General features: G+C 40.2%; 2 protein-coding genes across 3 annotated transcripts; one reads left to right on the forward strand and one right to left on the reverse strand.

The window, feature by feature from the left end:
- Window positions 1-583: 583 nt before the first annotated feature.
- SPRYD7 (SPRY domain containing 7) lies at window positions 584-16,905 on the reverse strand. Of its 2 annotated transcripts, none has more exons than XM_070732383.1 (6): window positions 16,677-16,905; window positions 14,813-15,170; window positions 9,249-9,365; window positions 7,102-7,268; window positions 1,910-2,012; window positions 584-1,305 (listed from the first exon to the last, which is right to left on the reverse strand). In XM_070732383.1, the coding sequence occupies exons 2-6, from the start codon at window positions 14,943-14,945 to the stop codon at window positions 1,208-1,210; spliced, it is 618 nt and encodes a 205-aa protein (XP_070588484.1). In that variant the 5' UTR covers window positions 14,946-15,170; window positions 16,677-16,905; the 3' UTR covers window positions 584-1,207. The 2 variants fall into 2 exon arrangements, with proteins under 2 accessions (XP_070588484.1, XP_070588485.1); XM_070732384.1 differs by lacking the exon at window positions 16,677-16,905 and adding an exon at window positions 15,281-15,343.
- On the forward strand, window positions 16,853-19,250 carry TRIM13 (tripartite motif containing 13). Its single transcript, XM_070732381.1, has 2 exons — window positions 16,853-17,178; window positions 17,698-19,250. Exon 2 carries the CDS (start codon window positions 17,704-17,706, stop codon window positions 18,925-18,927), a length of 1,224 nt encoding a protein of 407 aa, XP_070588482.1. The 5' UTR covers window positions 16,853-17,178; window positions 17,698-17,703; the 3' UTR covers window positions 18,928-19,250.
- The last annotated feature ends 1,037 nt before the right edge of the window (window positions 19,251-20,287 follow it).

Raw genomic sequence — 20,287 nt, forward strand, 5'->3', positions numbered from 1 at the left:
CAAGGCTGAAAAAGGACACCTCTGTGAGGAATAATAAAATCAATAGGGAAGTTTTTCTAACATTAGTATATTATAAAGAATGCACACTCTTTAAATCTCTTAAAACTATAAAGCCTATATAACAAAATAGAGCAAATCACTTTTTTCACTTATTTGCCATGATATAGTTAAATACACTAAATGTAACAACAGAATCTCAGAAAGTTATTTCCACTCCCTACCTCCCAAAATAAAATACAGGGACAGACAAAAACTTATAATTCTGATATAGCAATTTCCTTACAGCAGGTTTCATTGTTCTGGATGTACACACACACACACACACACACACACATATATGTAGATTGTTCTGAGTTCGGGTTTTGCCCTGTGTAATATTTTGCATGTCTATGCGACGTTTCGGTGAAATCACATTCACCATCATCAGGCTGAAGTTCCAAGCTTCGTGCTGTTGTAAAATGGAATATATATATATTTTCTTTGTGCACAATAAAAATAATTTTATATTTTTATTTTAATATATATATATTTTCTTTGTGCACAATAAAAATAATTTAAAATAACCATAAACACAAACAGAAGAGCAATTTGTACATTTTATATTTTTGGAGAACTCCAAAAATGTAATAAAAAATTAAAAAAATAAAGCTTTATCATAACAAGCAGCAGGCTTTACAGTACTACTTTGTTCCATTGACAGCTTTCATATGATAGATAGTAGCAGCCTGGATTTTAACAGGCAGAAATTTATTCTAATTTTAACACAAATGCTCAGAAATAAACGGTAGAACCCCAGTGTTTAAAAAGGATAACAGGTATCAATATTTTCATTGTTGTTATCCTCAAAATTATTTTCTCTAATTACTACATATATTGGAGAAACATTGTTGAATAATTATTAGACTCTGCGGTTTTATGGAAATGTGGCATCATTTACAAAACAATTTCACTGTATAGCATATTATACAGCATTCTTAGAGTCCACTGTCACTAAATACTGTCAGCTGTATCCCTTTTCACCAAATACAAATATCATATCACAAACAGTAGATAAATCCAAACCAGCAACATAGTTTCCAGATAAACCTATATTTTCTCAAACATTAAATAGACTGATCAAATACAACATTAGTATTCCAGGAATAATGTGAAGTTTGAAAGAATGAGTTGTAAAAAGTGCTAGTTAATAAATCTGCAGTAGGAACCTTCAGAAAATCTGCTGTTCAAAGAGTATCTTTTCAAAACCTGCAGGAGCAGCATGACAGAAGTCACTGAACTGACAATCCAAAATGGCACTATCATCAACTGTAAGGAAAAAAGAAGATATACACATCACATTCAAATGCTCTTTGTTTATTACTGCAAACCTCATTGGGTGCTCATGAGATGAAGTTTATTGCAGGGATGTTGCAATTTCTGCCATCTGGAATGATCTCCACAGAAAAATGTGCATGCTTTCCCCCTTTGTATTATTCAGGTTGCTTCCACAAGCCTTGAGGACAGGAGCCCCTTTTATTTTGGTCTGATCTGTTTTGATTTTGTTTTGTTATTATGTTCTATTGGCCAGCTGTATTACTGTATATGCATTTTTTTCAGCTTTTAAGCCACAGAGTCATTTGGCAATCTATAATAAACAATCACTTTACTAATCTTGAACTTTCTGCTATATTGCTGGTGGCATAGCTATATGTTTTACTCTTTTTGGTTGCTGTGCTGAAATAAGTGACATACAAAAATTTAGCAGGTACCTAAGAGATATTTAATACAGGAAGCAGTTAACAAGGAACAGAGAAGTAAAGATGACAATGTAGCCCAGTTACCAAGTTCAGTTTATGGATTAGTAGGTAGTTGAACCCAGTCAAGAATAACATTTCATTCACTAAAATAGATTGTGAGAATGTCTCCTTACCGTAGACTGCAGGGAAGACTGTTCCTCTGATTCCTGAGGCTGGACAGTGCATATTTTTTCCATTTAAATAAACATTTAGTTCTACATGGTCATATGTAATTCCCTGTAAGACAGATATGAGTTTTATATTTAAACTTTCATTCCCCTTTTTGTTTTAATTGAACACACACACACACACATTATTCTGAACATTTTGGGGCTGATAATACATTTTTATTCCATCTTTATTACTTTATAAGCAATTCAGTAAATGTATCTAATATTCCTTCCTCCTCCACTTTCTCTCCACAACATGAAATTATTCACTGCCAATTGAAACAATGCTTGTCACAGAAAACAATAAAATTACAATTATCACAATATAACACTAAGCGTTCCAAGAAAGATGAAAATAAAATAGAAAAAGCTTGCCCTCTATTATAAAGACAAAATATGACATTAAGACTCTTGAAGTCTGTTTCTGTCATAAATTCAACCTTACTTTGGATTTCTAACAGTTCCATGTAAACTGCTAAATTACTCTTAGGTGGGGGGGGGGAGTAGATGACTATAACTCCCTACTTTGGAAATCTGTCTGTTTGCCTACTATAGTCTTTTTGTCAGCATTCATAACATGCTGTCAAAATTCCAAACACAGAGCTGCAACTGGAAGGACCACTAAAACAGTGACTATAAAATCTTGAAATTTGTAATTATGAGAACTCTGAAAACTCAGATAGTTATACCTTGAATTTTAAAATACTTGATCTGAAAGAAATAGAGAAAGAATTTAGCAGGATGCAAATTTAGAATGGAAAAAAGGCTTCCAAGAGGAAACAGAATTTTAGAAAACATATTAGAAGCAAGGATAATAAAACTTTATTCCTATAGTGTATTGTAAATCAAATTCAGCCATACAGTATGTCACAGAAGTGAGTACAACCCCTCACATTTTGTAAATATTTAAGTATATCTTTCCATGTGACAGCACTGGAGAAATGACACTTGGCTACAATGTAAAGTAGTGAGCATACAACTTGTATAGCAGCATAAATGTGCTGTCCTCTCAAAATAATGCAACACACAGCCATTAATGTCTAAAGTGCTGGCCACAAATGTGAGTACACCCCTGATAATAGCCAAATGGGGCTCAAATAGCCGCCACCCCCCCCTCATGTGGCTTGTTAGTGGTACAAGGTCCCAGTTGTGAAGGGGGAGCAGGTGGGTTAAATTTGATGTTATCACTCTCACTCACATACTGGTCACCGGTAGTTCAACATGGCACCTCATAGTAATGAACTGAGGATCTGAAAAAATGAATTGTTACTCTACATAAAGACTGCCTAGGCCAGGGGTAGGCAAAGTTGGCTCTTCTATGACTTGTGGACTTCAACTCCCAGAATTCCTGAGCCAATCATGCTAGTTCAGGAATTCTGGGAGTTGAAGTCCATATGTCATGTTGCCTACCCCTGGCCTAGGCTATAAGAAGATTGCCAAGACCCTGAAACTGAGCTTCAGCATGGTGACAAGACCATACAGAAGTTTAACTGGTCAGGTTCCACTCAGAACAGGCCTTGGCATGGTCGATAAAGTAGTTGCTTAGCGTCATATCCAGAGGTTGGCTTTTAAAAATAGTATGAATGGTGCCAGCATTGCTAGAGGTTGAAGAGGTGGGGTGGGGTCAGCTGGTCAGTGCTCAGACCATACACCTCATGCTGCATCAAATTGGTCTGGAGGGCTGTCATATAAATAAATATAAATAAAATACTTTATTGTCATTGTATGTACATACACAGTATACCCATGCAACAAAATTCGTATGACGCCAAAGACCAATCTCAACATACATAACGATCCGAAAGAACATGCTCAACCTGCCACAATTTTCCACCTGAACCATCCAACATCCACACAACAGACCAAGTAGTATCCACACAACAGACCAAGGATATTCCTTCCCCTAGGCCATTACAAGTTATGTATGGTATGTTTGTGTGTATGTTTGGTTTTATAATAAGGGTTTTTAGTTGCTTTATTAAATTGGATTGTTACATGTTGTTTTTTATCATTGTTGTTAGCCGCCCCGAGTCTGCGGAGAGGGGCGGCATACAAATCCAATAAATAATAATAATAATTGTCCAGCAGTTCACTGATGGTGAACCTCTAGTACAATTATACCTCTGGGATAAAAACTGTTCAGAAAACGTATGGTTCAGGTTTTAATTGTTCTGTATCTTCTGCCAGAAGGCAGCAGTCCAAAAAGATTGTAAGCAGGATGAGAAGAGTCTCTGAGAATGTTGTGCACCTTTCTAAGGAAGGAAGGAGGGAGGGAGGAAAGAAGGAAGGAAGGAAGGAAGGAAGGAAGGAAGGAAGGAAGGAAGGAAGGAAGGAAGGCTCTTTGAAAGATGATACACAAGAAAGCCCACAAATAGTTTCCTGCAGATAAGCAGACCAAGGACATGGATTTCTGGCATCATATCCTGTGGTCCAATGAGACCAAGATAAATCTATTTGATTCAGATGGTGTCAGGTATGCGTTGCGGCAACCAGGTGAGGAGTACAAAGACATTTACGTCTTGCCTACAATTAAGCATGGTGGTTGGGAATGCCATGGTCTGGGGCTGCATGAGTGCTGCCAGCACTGGGGAGCTACAGTTCATTGAGGGAACTATGTATGCCACAATATGTACTGTGACAATATGTACTTGCTAAAGAAATCTGTGGGGAATCCTGAAATGGAAGGTGGAGGTGTGCAAGGTCTCTAACATCCACTAGTTCCATGATGTTGTCATGGAGAAGTGGAAGAGGACTCCAGTAGCAACCTTTGAAGCTCTGAAGAACTCTATGCCCAAGAGGGTTAAGGCAGTGCTGGGAAATAAAGGTGGCCACATAAACTATGGACACTTTGGGCCCCATTTGGACATTATCACTTCGGGGTGTACTCACTTTTGTTGCCAGCATTTTAGACATTAATGGCTGTGTATTGCGTTATTTTGAGGGGACAGCACATTTACAGTTATACAAGCTGTATACTCACTATGTTACATTGTAGCCAAGTGTCACTTCCTCTGTGTTGTCACTTGAAAAGATTACTTAAATACAGTACAGTGATCCCCCGATCATTGCGAGGGTTCCGTTCCAGGACCCCTAGCAATGATCGGGTTTTCGCGAAGTAGCGCTGCGGAAGTAAAAACACCATCTGCGCATGCGCAGATGGTGTTTTTACTTCCGCAGCGCTAGCGAGAAGCCGAAGATTGGGGTTCCTGGGAAGGGGACTCAGCTGGGAAGCGGCGCTGGGCTTTCCCCACCGCCCACGCAAACTCCTCGCTGCCGCTCGCCTGCCCTTCGCCCGCCCACGCCGCTCGCTCGCGCCGCTTCCCAGCTGAGTCCTGAAGCCAATTCGCTTCAGGACTCAGCTGGGAAGCGGCGCGAGCGAACGGCGTGGGCGGGCGAAGTGCGGGCGCGCGGGCAGGCAGGCGGCGGACAAGCCGTTCGCTCGCGCCGCTTCCCAGCTGAGTCCTGAAGCCAATTCGCTTCAGGACTCAGCTGGGAAGCGGTGCGAGCGAACGGCGTGGGTGGGCGAAGGGCGGGCGCGCGGCGGGCGCGCGGGCAGGCAGGCGGCGGACAAGACAAGCGGCGGGCGCGGCAGCAGCGAGGAATTTGCGTGGGCGGTGGGGAAACTCCTCGCTGATGCCCACCGCTCGCCCTCCCGCCAGCAAGAGGGGGAAGACCCAGGGAAGCCGCCCAGCAGCTGATCTGCCCGGCGCCATCTACGCATGCGTGCCCATAAAAAAAAGGGCGCGCATGCGCAGATGGTGTTTTTACTTCCGGGTTCAAAAATCGCCATATAGCCGTTTCGCAATGATCGGGATCGCAATACCCGGGGGATCACTGTATTAACAAAATGTGAGGGGGTGTACTCACTTCTGTGACATACTGTATATCACTGCTTCTGAGTGTTACAGAAGAAGCACTATTTGTATATTAAATTGATTAGAATATTAACAAATTAAATATAGAAAATATTTACAAAAAACATTTGATCATGTGGGGGGGGGGGGTGTTTAAAGCAAAAATATATGAGAAAGAAGAACTACCGGTAAGTAGATCGGGTTTTTAATTATTATTATTGGAATCCACAAGGACCATAAAATGAGGAAAGAAAGAAAGAAAGAAAGAAAGAAAGAAAGAAAGAAAGAAAGAAAGAAAGAAAGAAAGAAAGCCCCCACCCGGGTTTCGTAAGGGCCAGCCCATTGCCGGCCCAGCCCATCACGAAAACACGCTCAGTCGGAGGGGGGCGAACAGCTGCGAAGCTGCGTGAAGCACATATGGGAGGAAGCCTCTGAGGAGAAGGTTGAAGGGGGGAGAAATAAAGAAACCCATGTTCGCTAGTCCCTCAGCTACTCTCTCGTCCTCAGGCAAAGCCGCATCCAGGGGGCGAGCCCAGCACAGCCGACAGGCAGCTTTTGGTGTCATTGCAAAGGAGTGGCAGTCAGACTCTCTCTCTCTCTCTCTCTCTCTCTCACACACACACACACACACCTCTCTTTTTCCCTTCCTCTCTTTCTCCTTCTCTTTCTCTTTCCGATGGGCAGGAAGGGCGAAGTGGACTCAGAACGGTTTCTCCTAGACGGGGCTGCTCAGGATTAGAGGGAGGAGAAGCAGCGGCCGAATTACGACTCCGGATCGTTACTTCAATTGGGCGCCACTTCCTGGTCCGGGGAGAAAAAGGGGAGCATGTGACTGTCCCCATGGGCTCCAGAGGAGGAGAAGGAAGGGGGCATCTTGTCAAGGGAGCCTTGTCTGAAGCTGAAACGCCGGGATTCTCCTTTGCCGTCAGCGGAAACTTCCCCCCCACTCCACGCATAATGCTTGCACGCATTATTCGCTTTCCCATTGATTCCTATGGGATACATTGTTTCATCTTACGAACTTTTCACCTTACGAACTTCATCCTGGAACCAATTATGTTCGTATGATGAGGTATTACTGTATGTCTCAGTACAGGCCTATGTTGCCAGCTTTTCAAAGACATGCATGTAATTTTTATAAAACTAATGGTAAGTTTAACCAAAACCGACATAAGAGAGGCATATAAAGATATATTTTGATAAAGGGCAAATTGCTAGTATGAGATTTCAGCAGTAGGTCACATTCTTTCCAGTTATTTTGATACGCATAAATGATAGTGAAAAAAACAAATCGAAACTCACTACAACATCACCCTCCTGCGGCAGACTGTTTGCTGGCAATCTATTCTTTTCTTCATTGTTGTAGTAAAGCGTTCCATCATTTCTCAGAACTAGACTATTTACATCATTCCCAAGAGGAATCTGGTTCAAGTTGACTTTCTGAGTTGCAACTCCAACACCCCAGATTCCTGAAATTACAGTAGAGACAAAAATGGAATGGCATAGTCATTAGATAAAAAACAGTGAAACAAAGTCCAAGAGTTTTCCTGGTTTTGCCACATTAAGAAATACAGTGGTACCTCAAGATACGAACTTAATTGGTGCCGGGAGGAGGTTCGTAAGGTGAAAAGTTCGTAAGATGAAACATTGTTTCCCATAGGAATCAATGGAAAAGCAATTAATGAGTGCAAGCCCAAAACTCAGAAACCGGGAAGCCGGCCGCCACCACCAAAGGAGGCTTGAGCCTCCCTTTGCCCCACGCTGCTTCGCCCTGCCTGTTGTCCTGGGTGAAATGCTGGGGGGAGGGAGTCAGGAAGGTCCTCCTGCTCCCCTCCCCAGCCAAAAACACAAAGACAGGCAGGGCGGAGCAGCGTGGAGCAAAGGGAGGCTGAAACCGCCGGCGGCTTCAGCTTCCCATTGCTCCGCGGGAGCGGCAGACCGCCTTTGTATTTTTGGCTGGGGGGGAAGCAGGAGGCGCAGGATCGGGCCGGCGGCGGGCGCGCCGCGAGGTAGCAGGTCAGCATCCTGGGCGGCTGGGCAGCGGGCGAGGAGGCGCGGCCGAGCGGACCCGGCTCCGGCTAGACCTCCAGCGAGAATGGGGCGGGCAGTGGGCGCGGCGGCAGCGGTAGCGGCGAGGGTGCATCCGATTCGGGGCTGGCGGCCCCCGACGCAGTGGGGAACATCGGCGCGGGAGGCAGGAGAGGACCGGGCGACTGGAGCAGCAGCGCGGCTTCTTTTTGCCTGGGAGGGAAGGTGAAATGCCGGCAGCTCTAGCAGCTGCTACGAGCGGCATTTCACCTTCCCTCCCAGGCAAAAAGATGCCGGGGAGAGGGGCACGCCTTCCGCCTGGGAAGTCCGGCCCCATCATCCCAGAATGCCGGCAACTTTCTGCCTGGGAGAGAAAGTGAAATGCCGCTCGTAGCAGCTGCTACGAGCGGCATTTCACCTTCCCTCCCAGGCAAAAAGATGCCGGGGAGAGGGGCACGCCTTCCGCCTGGGAAGTCCGGCCCCATCATCCCAGAATGCCGGCATCTTTTTGCCTGGGAGAGAAAGTGAAATGCCGCTCGTAGCAGCTGCTATGAGCGGCATTTCACAGCCGGGCTGGGGGGCTTCCCAGCAACCTCCCGAACACCGAACTTCCGGGTTCGGGGTTGCGGGGTGCTGGCAAGCCCCCCAGGCCGGCTGCGACCTTTTAAAACACCCGCGCCGCTTCGCTGCTGTCTCCTGAAGCCGAACGCTAAAGCCGAACTTCCGCGTTCGGCTTCGGGAGACAGCTGCGAAGCGGCGCGGGTATTTTAAAAGGTCGCAGCCGGCCTGGGGGGCTTCCCAGCAACCTCCCGAACCGAACCCGGGGTTCAGAAAAATTTTGCCTCTTCTTACGAACTTTGTTCGAGTTACGAACCGGCGTTCGGGAGGCTTCTGGGAAGCCCCGCCGCCCGGCTGTTACCTTTTAAAACAACCGCGCGGCTTCCCAGCAGTCTCCGAACGCCGGTTCGTAACTCGAAAAAAGTTCGTAAGAAGAGGCAAAATTTTTCTGAACCCCGGGTTCGTATCACGAGTTGTTCGTAAGACGAGGGGTTCATATCTTGAGGTACCACTGTAATTCTAAATTGTTTCCAATTAAGATAATGAAACTTAGTATTTCATTGCTCTGAGAAAACATTCATAAATGAAAGCTGATAACTATAATAGCTGAAATTTGCATATGCAATTACGATACATAGGTAAACTTTTCCTAACTGAATTATCACTGAAAAACAGCAATAAATGAAGATATCCCATCATTATGGTTCTATTTATTATGTAAGGGTTAGAAATCTTCAAATAGCCATCTTCATAGTATTTATAACATATATATATATATAAAAAATAGAATTTCCATACAGCCATTAGATATTTTGATTCTATATGAATAATATGAATTGTTGAAAAAACTGTTTTTCACTGACCTGTAGACTGAATTTTAAACTCAAAATAGCTCTTGTTCTGATGCAAAGGAGCATTAGCTAAGCAACCCCCTGTACCGCATACTCGTCGTCCATTTTTTACAACAACGACATCTGTTCCTGCAGAATATAAAGAATGAACAAGCAGAAAACACTTTGAACTATGTGAAGACTTACAATTTTTATGTAGACAATCAACACCGATTTCAGTGAAATCCATTTTCAAGGAAATGTAACAAACGTTCATTTGTTTTTCACCCCTATATATTCTCCCACCTGCCAATTTTTTAAAAATAGAAAACCTATAGCACTCTACAGAATGTGTGCTACAGTAACATTGGAAGACACCAAGCGTATACAGACCACTTTTCAAGTTGTCCAAGGGAACATAGATAAATATGTTGTTTTAAAAGCAGGCATTTCATTAGTAATGCATATATCCCACATAACAAGAGGGTAGGAGAGGAATAGAACAGAGTATGAAGGAAAGTCAGCAGGCTCCCCTCCTATGTTCCACATGGAGGTGGTTAGCCTACAAGATTAAGAAGGAAAAGGAAAAAAAATGGATTAAACAATTGGAAGACAATGAATGGAATCTATAGTATCAAAATGAGGAAAAAAAGAAGATAGTATCAACATATTATGAGGACTTGTATAAACAGGAAAAAATTACTAAAAAGAACGTAAAGCAATATTTGGAGGAAATAGAATTACCTAAAATATCAGAAAGTACAAGAATCTATTAGGGAAAAAAACAATGATGGAATTAACAGAGGCAATGAAAAGAAAAATGGTAAAGCACCTGGACTAGATGGGTTGCCAGCAGAGGTGTATAAGACATTTGAAGAAACATTAGGAATTGTAATGCTAGAACTTTATAATGAGCTAGTACTAGAAGCCAAGATACTGGATTCCTGGACAGAAGCATTTATAGAAAGAAGAGACTAATTTACAAAACATTAAAAATTATGAACCAATTTCACTTTTGAATGCAGACTATAAAATATTTGCTTTAATAATGGCGAATAGACTTGAAAAATTTCTCAGTGAATTTATACATTTATACCAAAATGGATTTCTACCAAAAAGACAGATTAAAGACAATATGCGAACGATTCTAAATATTTTAGAATATTATGAACAGCATCCTGAAAAGCGGCCCTGATATTCTTAGATGCACAAAAGGCATTTGATACCGTGAACTAGCAATTTATGGTGCTGCAACTTCAAAATATGGACTTTGGAAAGAGATTTACTAAGGTAATTAAAACAATTTATAGTAAACAATCGGCAAAAGTAATAGTGAAATGGGGATATGATTGAGAAAGTGGATACTATGAAAGAACGAGACAAGGATGTTGCTTATCATCACTGCTATTTGTTATGACTTTGGAAGTATTAACTAAAAATATAATACAAAGTAAAGACATAAAAGGAATGGAAATTAAAAGAGAGGAATATAAATTACAAGCCTTTGCAGATGATTTGGTGTTCATATTGGAAGAACCATTAGAGACGGGCCAAAATTAATGCAACAGATTGAACAATACTGAGAAGTAATGGAATTAAAAATTAATAAAGATGAAACAAAACTTTTAGTGAAAAACATGATGGAAAAACAGAAGAGGGAATTAACGGGAAATTAAACATAGATTACAAAAAAAAGTAACATATTTAGTTGTTGGCAAGATGCATCACAATTAAGGAAGATTATTTTAAATTTTAAAAAACCAAATTGAAATAGATTTGGAAAAATCTTCATTGATCACTAATGGGAAGAAACGCATCAATTAAGATGAATATATTACCAATATTATTGTTTCTATTCTTGACAATACCAATAAGAATATAGAAAACTTTTTTTAAAGTGGTAAACAAAATGATTTTGAATTTTTTTCATAAGGGAAAATATACAAAACTTTTGACTTTGGAGGAACGTGATTTACAGATAGAATGGCACGCATTATATGGTATGGGAGAAGTAAAATACATAGCTATTTCCAGAGACACTGTATTAGGAACTCTTTGTATATGGTGTGGGAAAAGATAAAAGAGAAATATTATCTGAAAAAACCATTTTGGTTATCTATAATGAAAGCACTAATTTACCCAAGTAGATTGAATTGGGGAAATATTCCATGATACAATGAAATTTTAACAGACAAGGGGGAATTGAAATCTACTCAAGAGCTGGAGGAACAAGGGATAAGGATGGATTGGTATATGAGAATGCAAATGCAGTCAAGATATGACAAGGATGCTAAAACAGAGGGTATTAATTTAGAAATGACAGAATTAGATGAAAAATTCACAGGAACAGATGAAACATTAATTTTAAAAACTATAATTATTTACTATATATTGTTTTAGAACATGGATCCCCAACCTTTTGGGTCTCAGAGACCAAGTTGATAATTTTAAATCCCGCTTCCAGAGGGCCTCTGGGGGACAGGGGAAGCTGTTTTCATCCTCCCCAGGTATTGAATTATGGGCATGGGCACTTGCACAAGCACAATAGTGCACACCCACGCTCTTTTGGCACCCAAGGAAAAAAAGATTGCCATCACTGCTCTAGGGTCTAGGCCACATCTAGCCCAGGGGTCAAAATTTCTCCACGGACAACCAAACCATTTTACAGACCAACACTGGTCCACAAACAACAGGTTGGTGATCTGAGATTTAGAACGTGAACAAGTAAAAGAAATGATGATAAAATGGGCAATTATTTTCAGCCATACTATAGAACTGGATAAATGCCAACAGCTTTGGGGGGAAATTATTAATTAACTAACTATGGCAACAGCATACAAAGAAAATATGTATAAAATGTTTTATACATGGCACATGGCACTGGAAAGGATAGATAAAATGTTTAAAGATAAATCTATGAAATGTTGGGAATGTCAGCAAATACCAGGCTCTTTTTACCATATGTGGTGGACTTGTGCGGAAGCTAAAATGTATTGAAGCTTAATTCATATGTGGAAAGAAAAAATTGTGAAATAATGCATAGACCTAAAACCAAAGATATTCCTGTTCGGTATGCTACCAGAGAAATTTAATGAAGAAGATACATATTTAATTGCTTACATAATCACAGCTGCTAGAATTGCATTTGCATAAAGTTGGAAAACAACAAAAGCACCTTCTGAAGGAGAGGTAAGTCAGAAAATGATGAACTGTGTGGCGATGAATAGATTGATAATGAAAATCAAAGATAAGGATAATTTAGAATATTATAATATATGGGTGAAATTTTATGACTGGATAGAAAATGAATATGTATGTTAAGTAACACTGATTAAATGACAGAAAATGGAGAATTAAAGGATGTAGATCCAGGTGACAAAATTAAGTAGTAAAGGAGGCAGCATTAGGATAGTAGCATATACCTAGAAAAAAAGAAATGATGTATTATATGTATAGACATGGATATAGAAAATATGTATCTAAAAGGGGCACCAATAATTAAATGAAATAGTGATATATGTTACCAGTCTGTTAACCATAAGATGAATTATGATTAGAATTACTCAGGGAAGGGACAAGAGGGAGGAAGAGGAAGTAGAGAAGGGAAGGGAGGGGAGAAGGGAAGTAGGGAGAGAAGGAGAAAGAAGGTAGAGGGAAGAGAGTGAGATGGAGGGGAGTGCTATGAAATGAAGGAAAACAGACTGGGAACAGAAGCATAATAGATGCAAAATTAGGATATTGGTGTATGATATACAGTATTGGATAGAAATGTATAACTACAGTGATACCTCTACCTACAAACACCTCTACTTTTGAATTTTTCTAAATAAGTACCGGGTGTTCAAGATTTTTTTGTCTCTTCTCAAGAACCATTTTCCACTTACAAACTCGACCTTCCAAAACTGTAACCAGAAAAGGCAGGGAGAAGCCTCTGTGAGGCCTCTCTAGGAAACTCCTGGGAGGAAACAGGGCCAGAAAAGGCGGGGAAAAGCCTCCATGGGGTGTCTCTAGGAATCTCCTGGGAGGAAACAGGGCCTCCACCCTCCCTGTGATTTCCCCAATCGCACACATTATTTGCTTTTACATTGATTCCTATGGGAAAAATTGCTTCTTCTTACAAACTTTTCTACCTAAGAACCTGGTCACGGAACAAATTCAGTTCATAAGTAGCGGTATCACTGTATGTAGATCTTGAGCTGATTTATATATGGATATATATATGGAAATTGGAAAAATAAAAACTTTAACAAAATACAGTGGTGTTATCCAGTTAAAACAAAGTGTACCCATAATTATTGAAGTCATTATATTCTGGACTAGCTGCATCTTCTGAGTAGTCTTCAAAGTCAGTCCCATGTAAACAATATAGTCTTGGGGTAACTAAGGCATTAATGACAATGAACTGGACCTTCTGTTTCAGGAATAGAAATAAATTGGATGCACTTGTGCAAAAGCATGCTTGGCCACAAATGCCACCTATCCTAAGCAGGAGCTGTGGGTTCAAGACAACCTTCAAAATTATGAAACAGTTCAGAACAAAGGTGTTCAATCCTATCCAAAATCTAATATGAAATAATCTGGTATCAGTTGGTTTCAAAATTTAAAGCCATTCAATCTTGTCAGAGTTATGGCAAGTCTCAGTCTATTTTCATCCATTCACTCTCACAATTTCTGGTACTGGAATAGCAACTCAACTGCATCTTGTTTGGCCCAATTTGAGATAGTGTGCCCACCTGTGTATCATCTGCATACTGATAACTCCTGATCTCCATTGTTCAGCTACAGAGTGATTTCATGTAACAGTTAATAAGAAGGAAGAGCCCATAAGACAGAAAATCCACCATGTTCCTATTTTACCCTGCAGTTTTCCTTGCTGTAAGTCTCTCAACTAAATGTACTTCAACCTCCTAATTTCTGTTCATGTTTTCTGCCCATTTTACAATTTTAAGGAACAAATATCAGAACTACAGCAAATTTTCTAAGTATTGCTCTTTCACAGATTAAAAGATTGGCAGTATCATTTTGAATCTGTTCTTAAAATAATATATGAAAGCCACCTATTTAAATAGGAAAGAGGAAGGAGACTTGGTGCTGCCTCCATATTAATCATATAGATCAATTTTGTTAATTAGTATTTTGTTTATTCACATTTCTAAGGCTAACTGGTAAACAACTTCAGCTATAGCAGAGTGCATCAATACAAATGTAATAAATAATAAAAATAATAATTACTTCATGATAAGAAAATGTAAGCGATTTCTAGTTTCCTTAGCATAGGTAAAAATGCACTTTGAACTCAGTGAAGAAGTATGCAATCCTCCATTTATTAAAATAGTAAATTAAACAGATACTGCTACCACTTTTTACTATTTTTCCCTAGCGCAAAACCAACCTCCTTTGAGGGGGGGGGGGCAGAAACATGGAGACATTACACTTTTCAAATATAAAATTTTACAAAGACAGAAACAGAAATGTAAGATACTGTTTCGTTAACAGCACAAGCTCAACGTAGATTTAGAAACGAGCGGGTTTCTAAGCGGGTTGTAAATCTACAACGTAGATTTAGAAATTACGATTTCTTTAAAGGCTGCCCTTACCCATCTGCTGCGTGTCTAGCAGCACCGACGGCATCTCCTTGAGAGGGATGTGACCGGAGCTACCGTCTCCGCACCAAGCCCAGCGTAGACAGCACCACACGGAACTCGAGGCCGCCCCTGCCGACGCCGCCATGGTTGCTCGGCCGCTCTAGTTTCAAGGGGAGGCGGCTTCACCTTTTCCCACACACACTTTCGGTTCCTGGCGGCTGATTGGTGAAGGCCTCCATGTGCGGGGTAGGCGCCCCAGCAACAAATCCACGCAGACTCAGCAGGCTGAGTTTCTCCTTCACCGGGAAGGCCCCGCTCTTCACAGGACGGGCCACACAATTCACAGGCAGAGAAGAGAGAGCCCCTCCTTCTGAAATGTTACAGAAGAAGCAGAATGTCAACAGGTTGCCTTATTTTTTTAACCAGCGTCTTTTAAAATCGCAATTTAACATTGCGCAACAACAAGGAGTTATTTCTTACAAGGAGCGCATTCCATGAATATACAAAGTTGTTTGGTACCTCCCTTGTAACTTGCAAAAAGACGCAAACATCCGCTTAAGAAGCCGCTTAAATAGGACACAGAAAAGGAAGTCCCGGGAGACTTGACTGTCTCTCACTGAGGTGATGCATGATTTCCACCCCCATCTTGTGTCCAAGGGCAAGGAATTTATCTATTTTCTCTATTTAATAGAGAAAGTGGTAATCCTGTTGGAGCCTTTTCTTAGGATTCTTTTCTTTGGACAACCACCAGAAGGCCAAATGTTTCTAGCCCTAATTCCATCTACATTTTAAATTATAGCTTTACATAGTCAGATCTTATTTTATGGGGTCCAAACCCTCTTCTGGAAGTTGAACTGATGCATCATTGTGGCTTGAAAGACTATACAGTATACAGTAAATTCGTTTTAGGAATTATCTAGGTATTTTTGTTCAACTATGTTGTAAGAAAAGGATATACAGATAGTTCCTGGTTTATAACTGGTAATTGGGAATGGAATTTCCAGCACTAAGTAATGTGGTCATAGAGAACATCACATGACTGCATTGCTTAGTGACAGTGATCTCAGCAGCTGGTGTTGCCATTGTTAATCAAATGCCAACTGTTTTGCTAAGAAAGTACCCTTTCGTCATTTATAAGTTAGAAGCTATATTGAAAATAACCATTCTCTGGAGTGATTCACACAATAGATTCAAACTCAAATGTAAACCGCTCGAAACTCACTGTAGAAAATAAGACTACAGCAACAGAGTGATCAATGTCTGGGATGCCCTACCTGACTCTGTGGTTTCTTCCCCAAACCCCCAAAACTTTAACCTTAGACTGTCTACTGTCAACCTCACTCCATTCCTAAGAAGTCTGTAGGGGGCATCATAAGCACACCAGCATGTTACTGTACCTGTCCTACTGCCCTCATTTATCTGTACAGTATTTGCTTTGTTTATACCAATTATCTGCTATCTTGTATATGTTCTGACAAAATTAAACAAACAAACAAATTCTTAAAGAATGCCAGGAGAAGGTCCTGTATTTTTCTTAGCAAAGCTTTTCCGAAATGTTTTTCCCAGTTAAGGTACCATATCCAGTAGAATATTTTAGGAGCAGAACATTAATGACCTGATCCCAAATCCAGGTTTGAAAAACTCTGAATATTGTTTTTCAAAGCTTTTAACTTTTAAGATGTGGGACTTCATGTTGGCTGGGGAATTCTGGCAGTTAAAGTCCACATAGTTACCAACTTTGAAAAACACTGTAAGAGTCCAAGGATTTCTTGTGAAAGCAACCATTAACGGGCAAATGAAAGCAGAACCTACTAATTAATCTCAGGTTTCCTTTCCTGCTAATATCGCATAGCTAATTTTAGGACACGTTCCCCACCTCCAGTTTCAGCCAACAGAAAAACCGAGGCGAAGTAAAAGCCACTTTACAGGAGAAGCAGAAATCCAAGCTCCGCCTATTTACGTCATGACGTTAAGGCGTAGTGTCAAACATGTGAAAATGACCTTTCTGGGCAGCTTGCGTGGATGTTATCTGTGGCCATGCGGGAAAGGAGTGGGAGCGGAAGTCCCGCCCCAACGGATCCTCGTTTGAATCCGGAAAGGCATCCTCCGCGGCGGAACCTGCAGTCTCGCGTATCTTCCTTAGAAGCCGGGGCGGGGCCCACTGAAAGCGACCTGCGGGTGAGCTGGGCTTCGACGGGCAGCGTCATCGTGCCGGGCCTCCCTTTTGGACACTTCCCGTGGAAGGGAAGGAATGAATCAGGCGGCGCTGCTGTGCGGCTGCTGCTGCAGTTCTGAGGCAGGAGCGGCCGCCAGGATGGCTTCCGTTGTACCCATCGACTTCACTGTACTGTAAGCGTCTCTCGCAAGTGAGGCTGAAGGTGAGGCTTCTTCTACCCCGGTCCCAGCAGTCGGGCAAGGGATGGCGTGTGGTTGCGATGGCGAATCCCCACGGGCAGAGGTGGGCTGCTGAGGTGGAACGGTGATGTGTGCTCGCCCACCCTGGCGCCGAACGCTGGCGGAGTCCAGCGCAATTCTGCTACTGCACCTGATTATTCTGATTATGTTGTACCCGCAGAGGCCTTGACAATCCCTTCTTGTGTTACATTATTCCACTCCAGCACCAATGATGTCAGGCCTTATGGACTGTTACTTATGTTCCTGATCTATTTTCCTTTATTTGAAGATGGGTTAGTTACAGAATAATGTTTTCCACTTTTCCTTATTCATTTGCAATGTTGAAATTGTTGCTGTTTTATTGATCTGGCAACAAATACGTTCACTAAACTCTTTATGTTCTTTTGCAAAGTAATTTTATGTAGAAATGCATGCAATAAATTTTACTTTCCTAAGATTGTGATTGTGAGTATTAGTTGTTTATACTTTTATCTTTGTTATAGAAAAGAATGGAGCTCCTTGAAGAAGACCTTACATGTCCCATTTGTTGTGGCTTGTTTGATGATCCACGGGCATTACCTTGTTCACATAATTTCTGTAGAAAATGTTTGGAAGGGATGTTTGAGGGAACTACTCGGAATATGATTTGGAGACCATCACCTTTTAAATGTCCCACATGTCGAAAGGAAACTACAGTAGCAGGAGTTAACAATCTCCAAGTTAACTATTCACTAAAAGGCATTGTAGAAAAATATAACAAGATTAAAATATCAACAAAAATGCCTGTCTGTAAAGTGCACAGTGGTCAGCCTCTTAATATTTTTTGCCAGACAGACACACAGCTTATATGTGGCATTTGTGCCACTCGAGGAGACCATATAAAACATCTCTTTTGCTCTATTGAGGATGCTTACTCTCAAGAAAAGCGTGCTTTTGAGACACTGTCCCAAGTGTTTGAAGCATGGCATTGTGGAGATGCACTTTCTCGACTAGGAACTTTGGAAACCAGCAAACGAAAAGCTCTCCAGATGTTGACAAAGGATTATGACAGAGTAAAAGATTTTTTTGAGAAATTACAATATACCTTGGAACAAAAGAAGAATGAGATCCTCTCAGACTTTGAAACCATGAAGCTTGCAGTTATGCAGGCTTATGATCCAGAAATCAACAAACTGAACACTATCATACAAGAACAGCAAACTGCATTTAATATTGCAGAAACATTTAAGGATGTATCTGAGCCCATTTTGTTTTTACAACAGATGCAAGAATTTAGAGAGAAAATCAAAGTGATAAAGGAAACTACATTGCCTTGTGTTACCATAGACATCAAATCTACAATTAAGGATGTTGATACTAATCAGTGGGAACAATTTAAGCTAGCAGATGTGGATAAACTTTCACTACCTCAAGAGAAAAGCTCCTTCAATTGGGTGACAAATTCCTTCCTTTCACCAACTTTTTTTGTAACTGCTTTGATTTGTTTGCTAGTTGTTGTTACTCAAGTGTGTATCACAGATTTTTGGGGAACAACTTTTCAGTATTGGAAAACTCTTGTTTCTGCATTTGGCACAGGTTATCTGACAGATCCAACAGAGATGGCAGATCATGCTATTTTATACTGGGAAAAAGTAGCAGATAGTGCTGCGGTCCTAAGTGAAAAATGCATAAATTATATCCATGTGTTGTTGAATAATGTTGCTCAATTTGTGTACATGTATAGGCTTTCATAAATCTATTCATGTTCAGGAAGTATATTTTCAAAATCAGTAAGTTTGGTGTTTTTTTAATGTAAACTTTTTTGATATTTGAAATGGTCTTGATAAATCATGTATTGAACTATTCTGCAATTCATGTTAAAAACTGACTATCTTTCTACTGTTTTCCAAAAGTAAAATTACGTGACTTGATTTTTTTTAGAAAGTAATGGGTATACTGGAACATATAAAACCTTTTGATTTATAAAATATTTGCATTTCAAATTGGAGTATAAGTTGGAAATATGTTTGCATGGAGATATAATATATAAATAAAGATTGTATATTAATACCACAAATCCTGGTCCTTCAGAAATATTGCAGATTTTGTAATTTGTTATTAATGTATGGGAACATAAGAAGTAACAAATTGTTAACTTTTGTATGTTTATAAGCAGCTCAATACAAAATGAAACTGGAACATCTTGGTCTTGCAAATCACAAGTTTTTTTACAACTAACAGTTACAGTAATACAAGCTCTGTAGATTTGTCAATGGCCAAATCTATGGAATGTCTCCCTATTTTTAATTCCAGCCTTAATACCCTTCCTTTCAAATCTGTATAAATTAAATTCACTCTTGTTCTTTTTTTCACATGTGTCACTACTCCTCTCTTTTTCTTTTTGGCCAATGCCACAAACATTTCCCCTAATTTCTTATGTACCAAATATTTTTGATCTTGCTTTTTATATGAACCTCCTGGAGACATATAATACCCACATTTTGCTTAATCAATTTTGTATATATATTTTTTTACAAAGTCATTCAACCCATTTACATTTATAGACAATAGTTGTATCTCTTTTTCCATTATTTCTGATTATCTGCGGTTTTTAAACTTTCCTTGCTGTGGTAACTCTTTGTGTCCTTACCTTACCTCTCTGTTGTTGTTGTTTCTCTATCCTTACTTTACCTCTTCTTCAACTCCCTCTTCTTGACTTTGATCCTCTAAGTCTAGATTCTCTGTTTCCAATCTCTGTACTACTTGATTCCTCCTCTGTCCCTACTAACTGTTCATATATTTCCTTTGTATTTTATATTTTGATTCTTTTTCCTTGCCACATTATTAGCATTCTTTCTGGAATGATCCATTTAAATAATATATTTTTTCCTATTCAGTATGCTTGTCAAGAATCTGTAATCTTTTCTCTGTTCTCTTAATTCATCTAGGGATTTATTTCAATGTTAGGATCTCTTTTTCTTTATGAATCATGGGTTCTTGCCAATTTATAAATATCTCTAATTTTATGTGCAAATCATATATGCACTTATCTAGGGAGATGATTTTTTTTCATAATTGGTAAGAACCCTATAGATTTCGTCCATTTCACGTATT

This window comes from Erythrolamprus reginae, chromosome 1, assembly GCF_031021105.1.
Source record: "Erythrolamprus reginae isolate rEryReg1 chromosome 1, rEryReg1.hap1, whole genome shotgun sequence".
Classification (NCBI taxonomy): Eukaryota; Metazoa; Chordata; class Lepidosauria; order Squamata; family Dipsadidae; genus Erythrolamprus; species Erythrolamprus reginae.

Coding starts and splice junctions, on each gene's coding strand:
- SPRYD7 (XM_070732383.1), bottom strand. CDS start 14,945: ATGGCGGCGTCGGCAGGGGCGGCCTCGAGTTCCGTGTGGTGCTGTCTA. Junction 9,366..14,812: donor GCTAGACACGCAGCAGATGG/GTAAGGGCAGCC, acceptor TATATTCTGCAG/GAACAGATGTCGTTGTTGTA. Junction 1,306..1,909: donor AGTCTTCCCTGCAGTCTACG/GTAAGGAGACAT, acceptor TTTTCCTTACAG/TTGATGATAGTGCCATTTTG.
- TRIM13 (XM_070732381.1), top strand. CDS start 17,704: ATGGAGCTCCTTGAAGAAGACCTTACATGTCCCATTTGTTGTGGCTTG.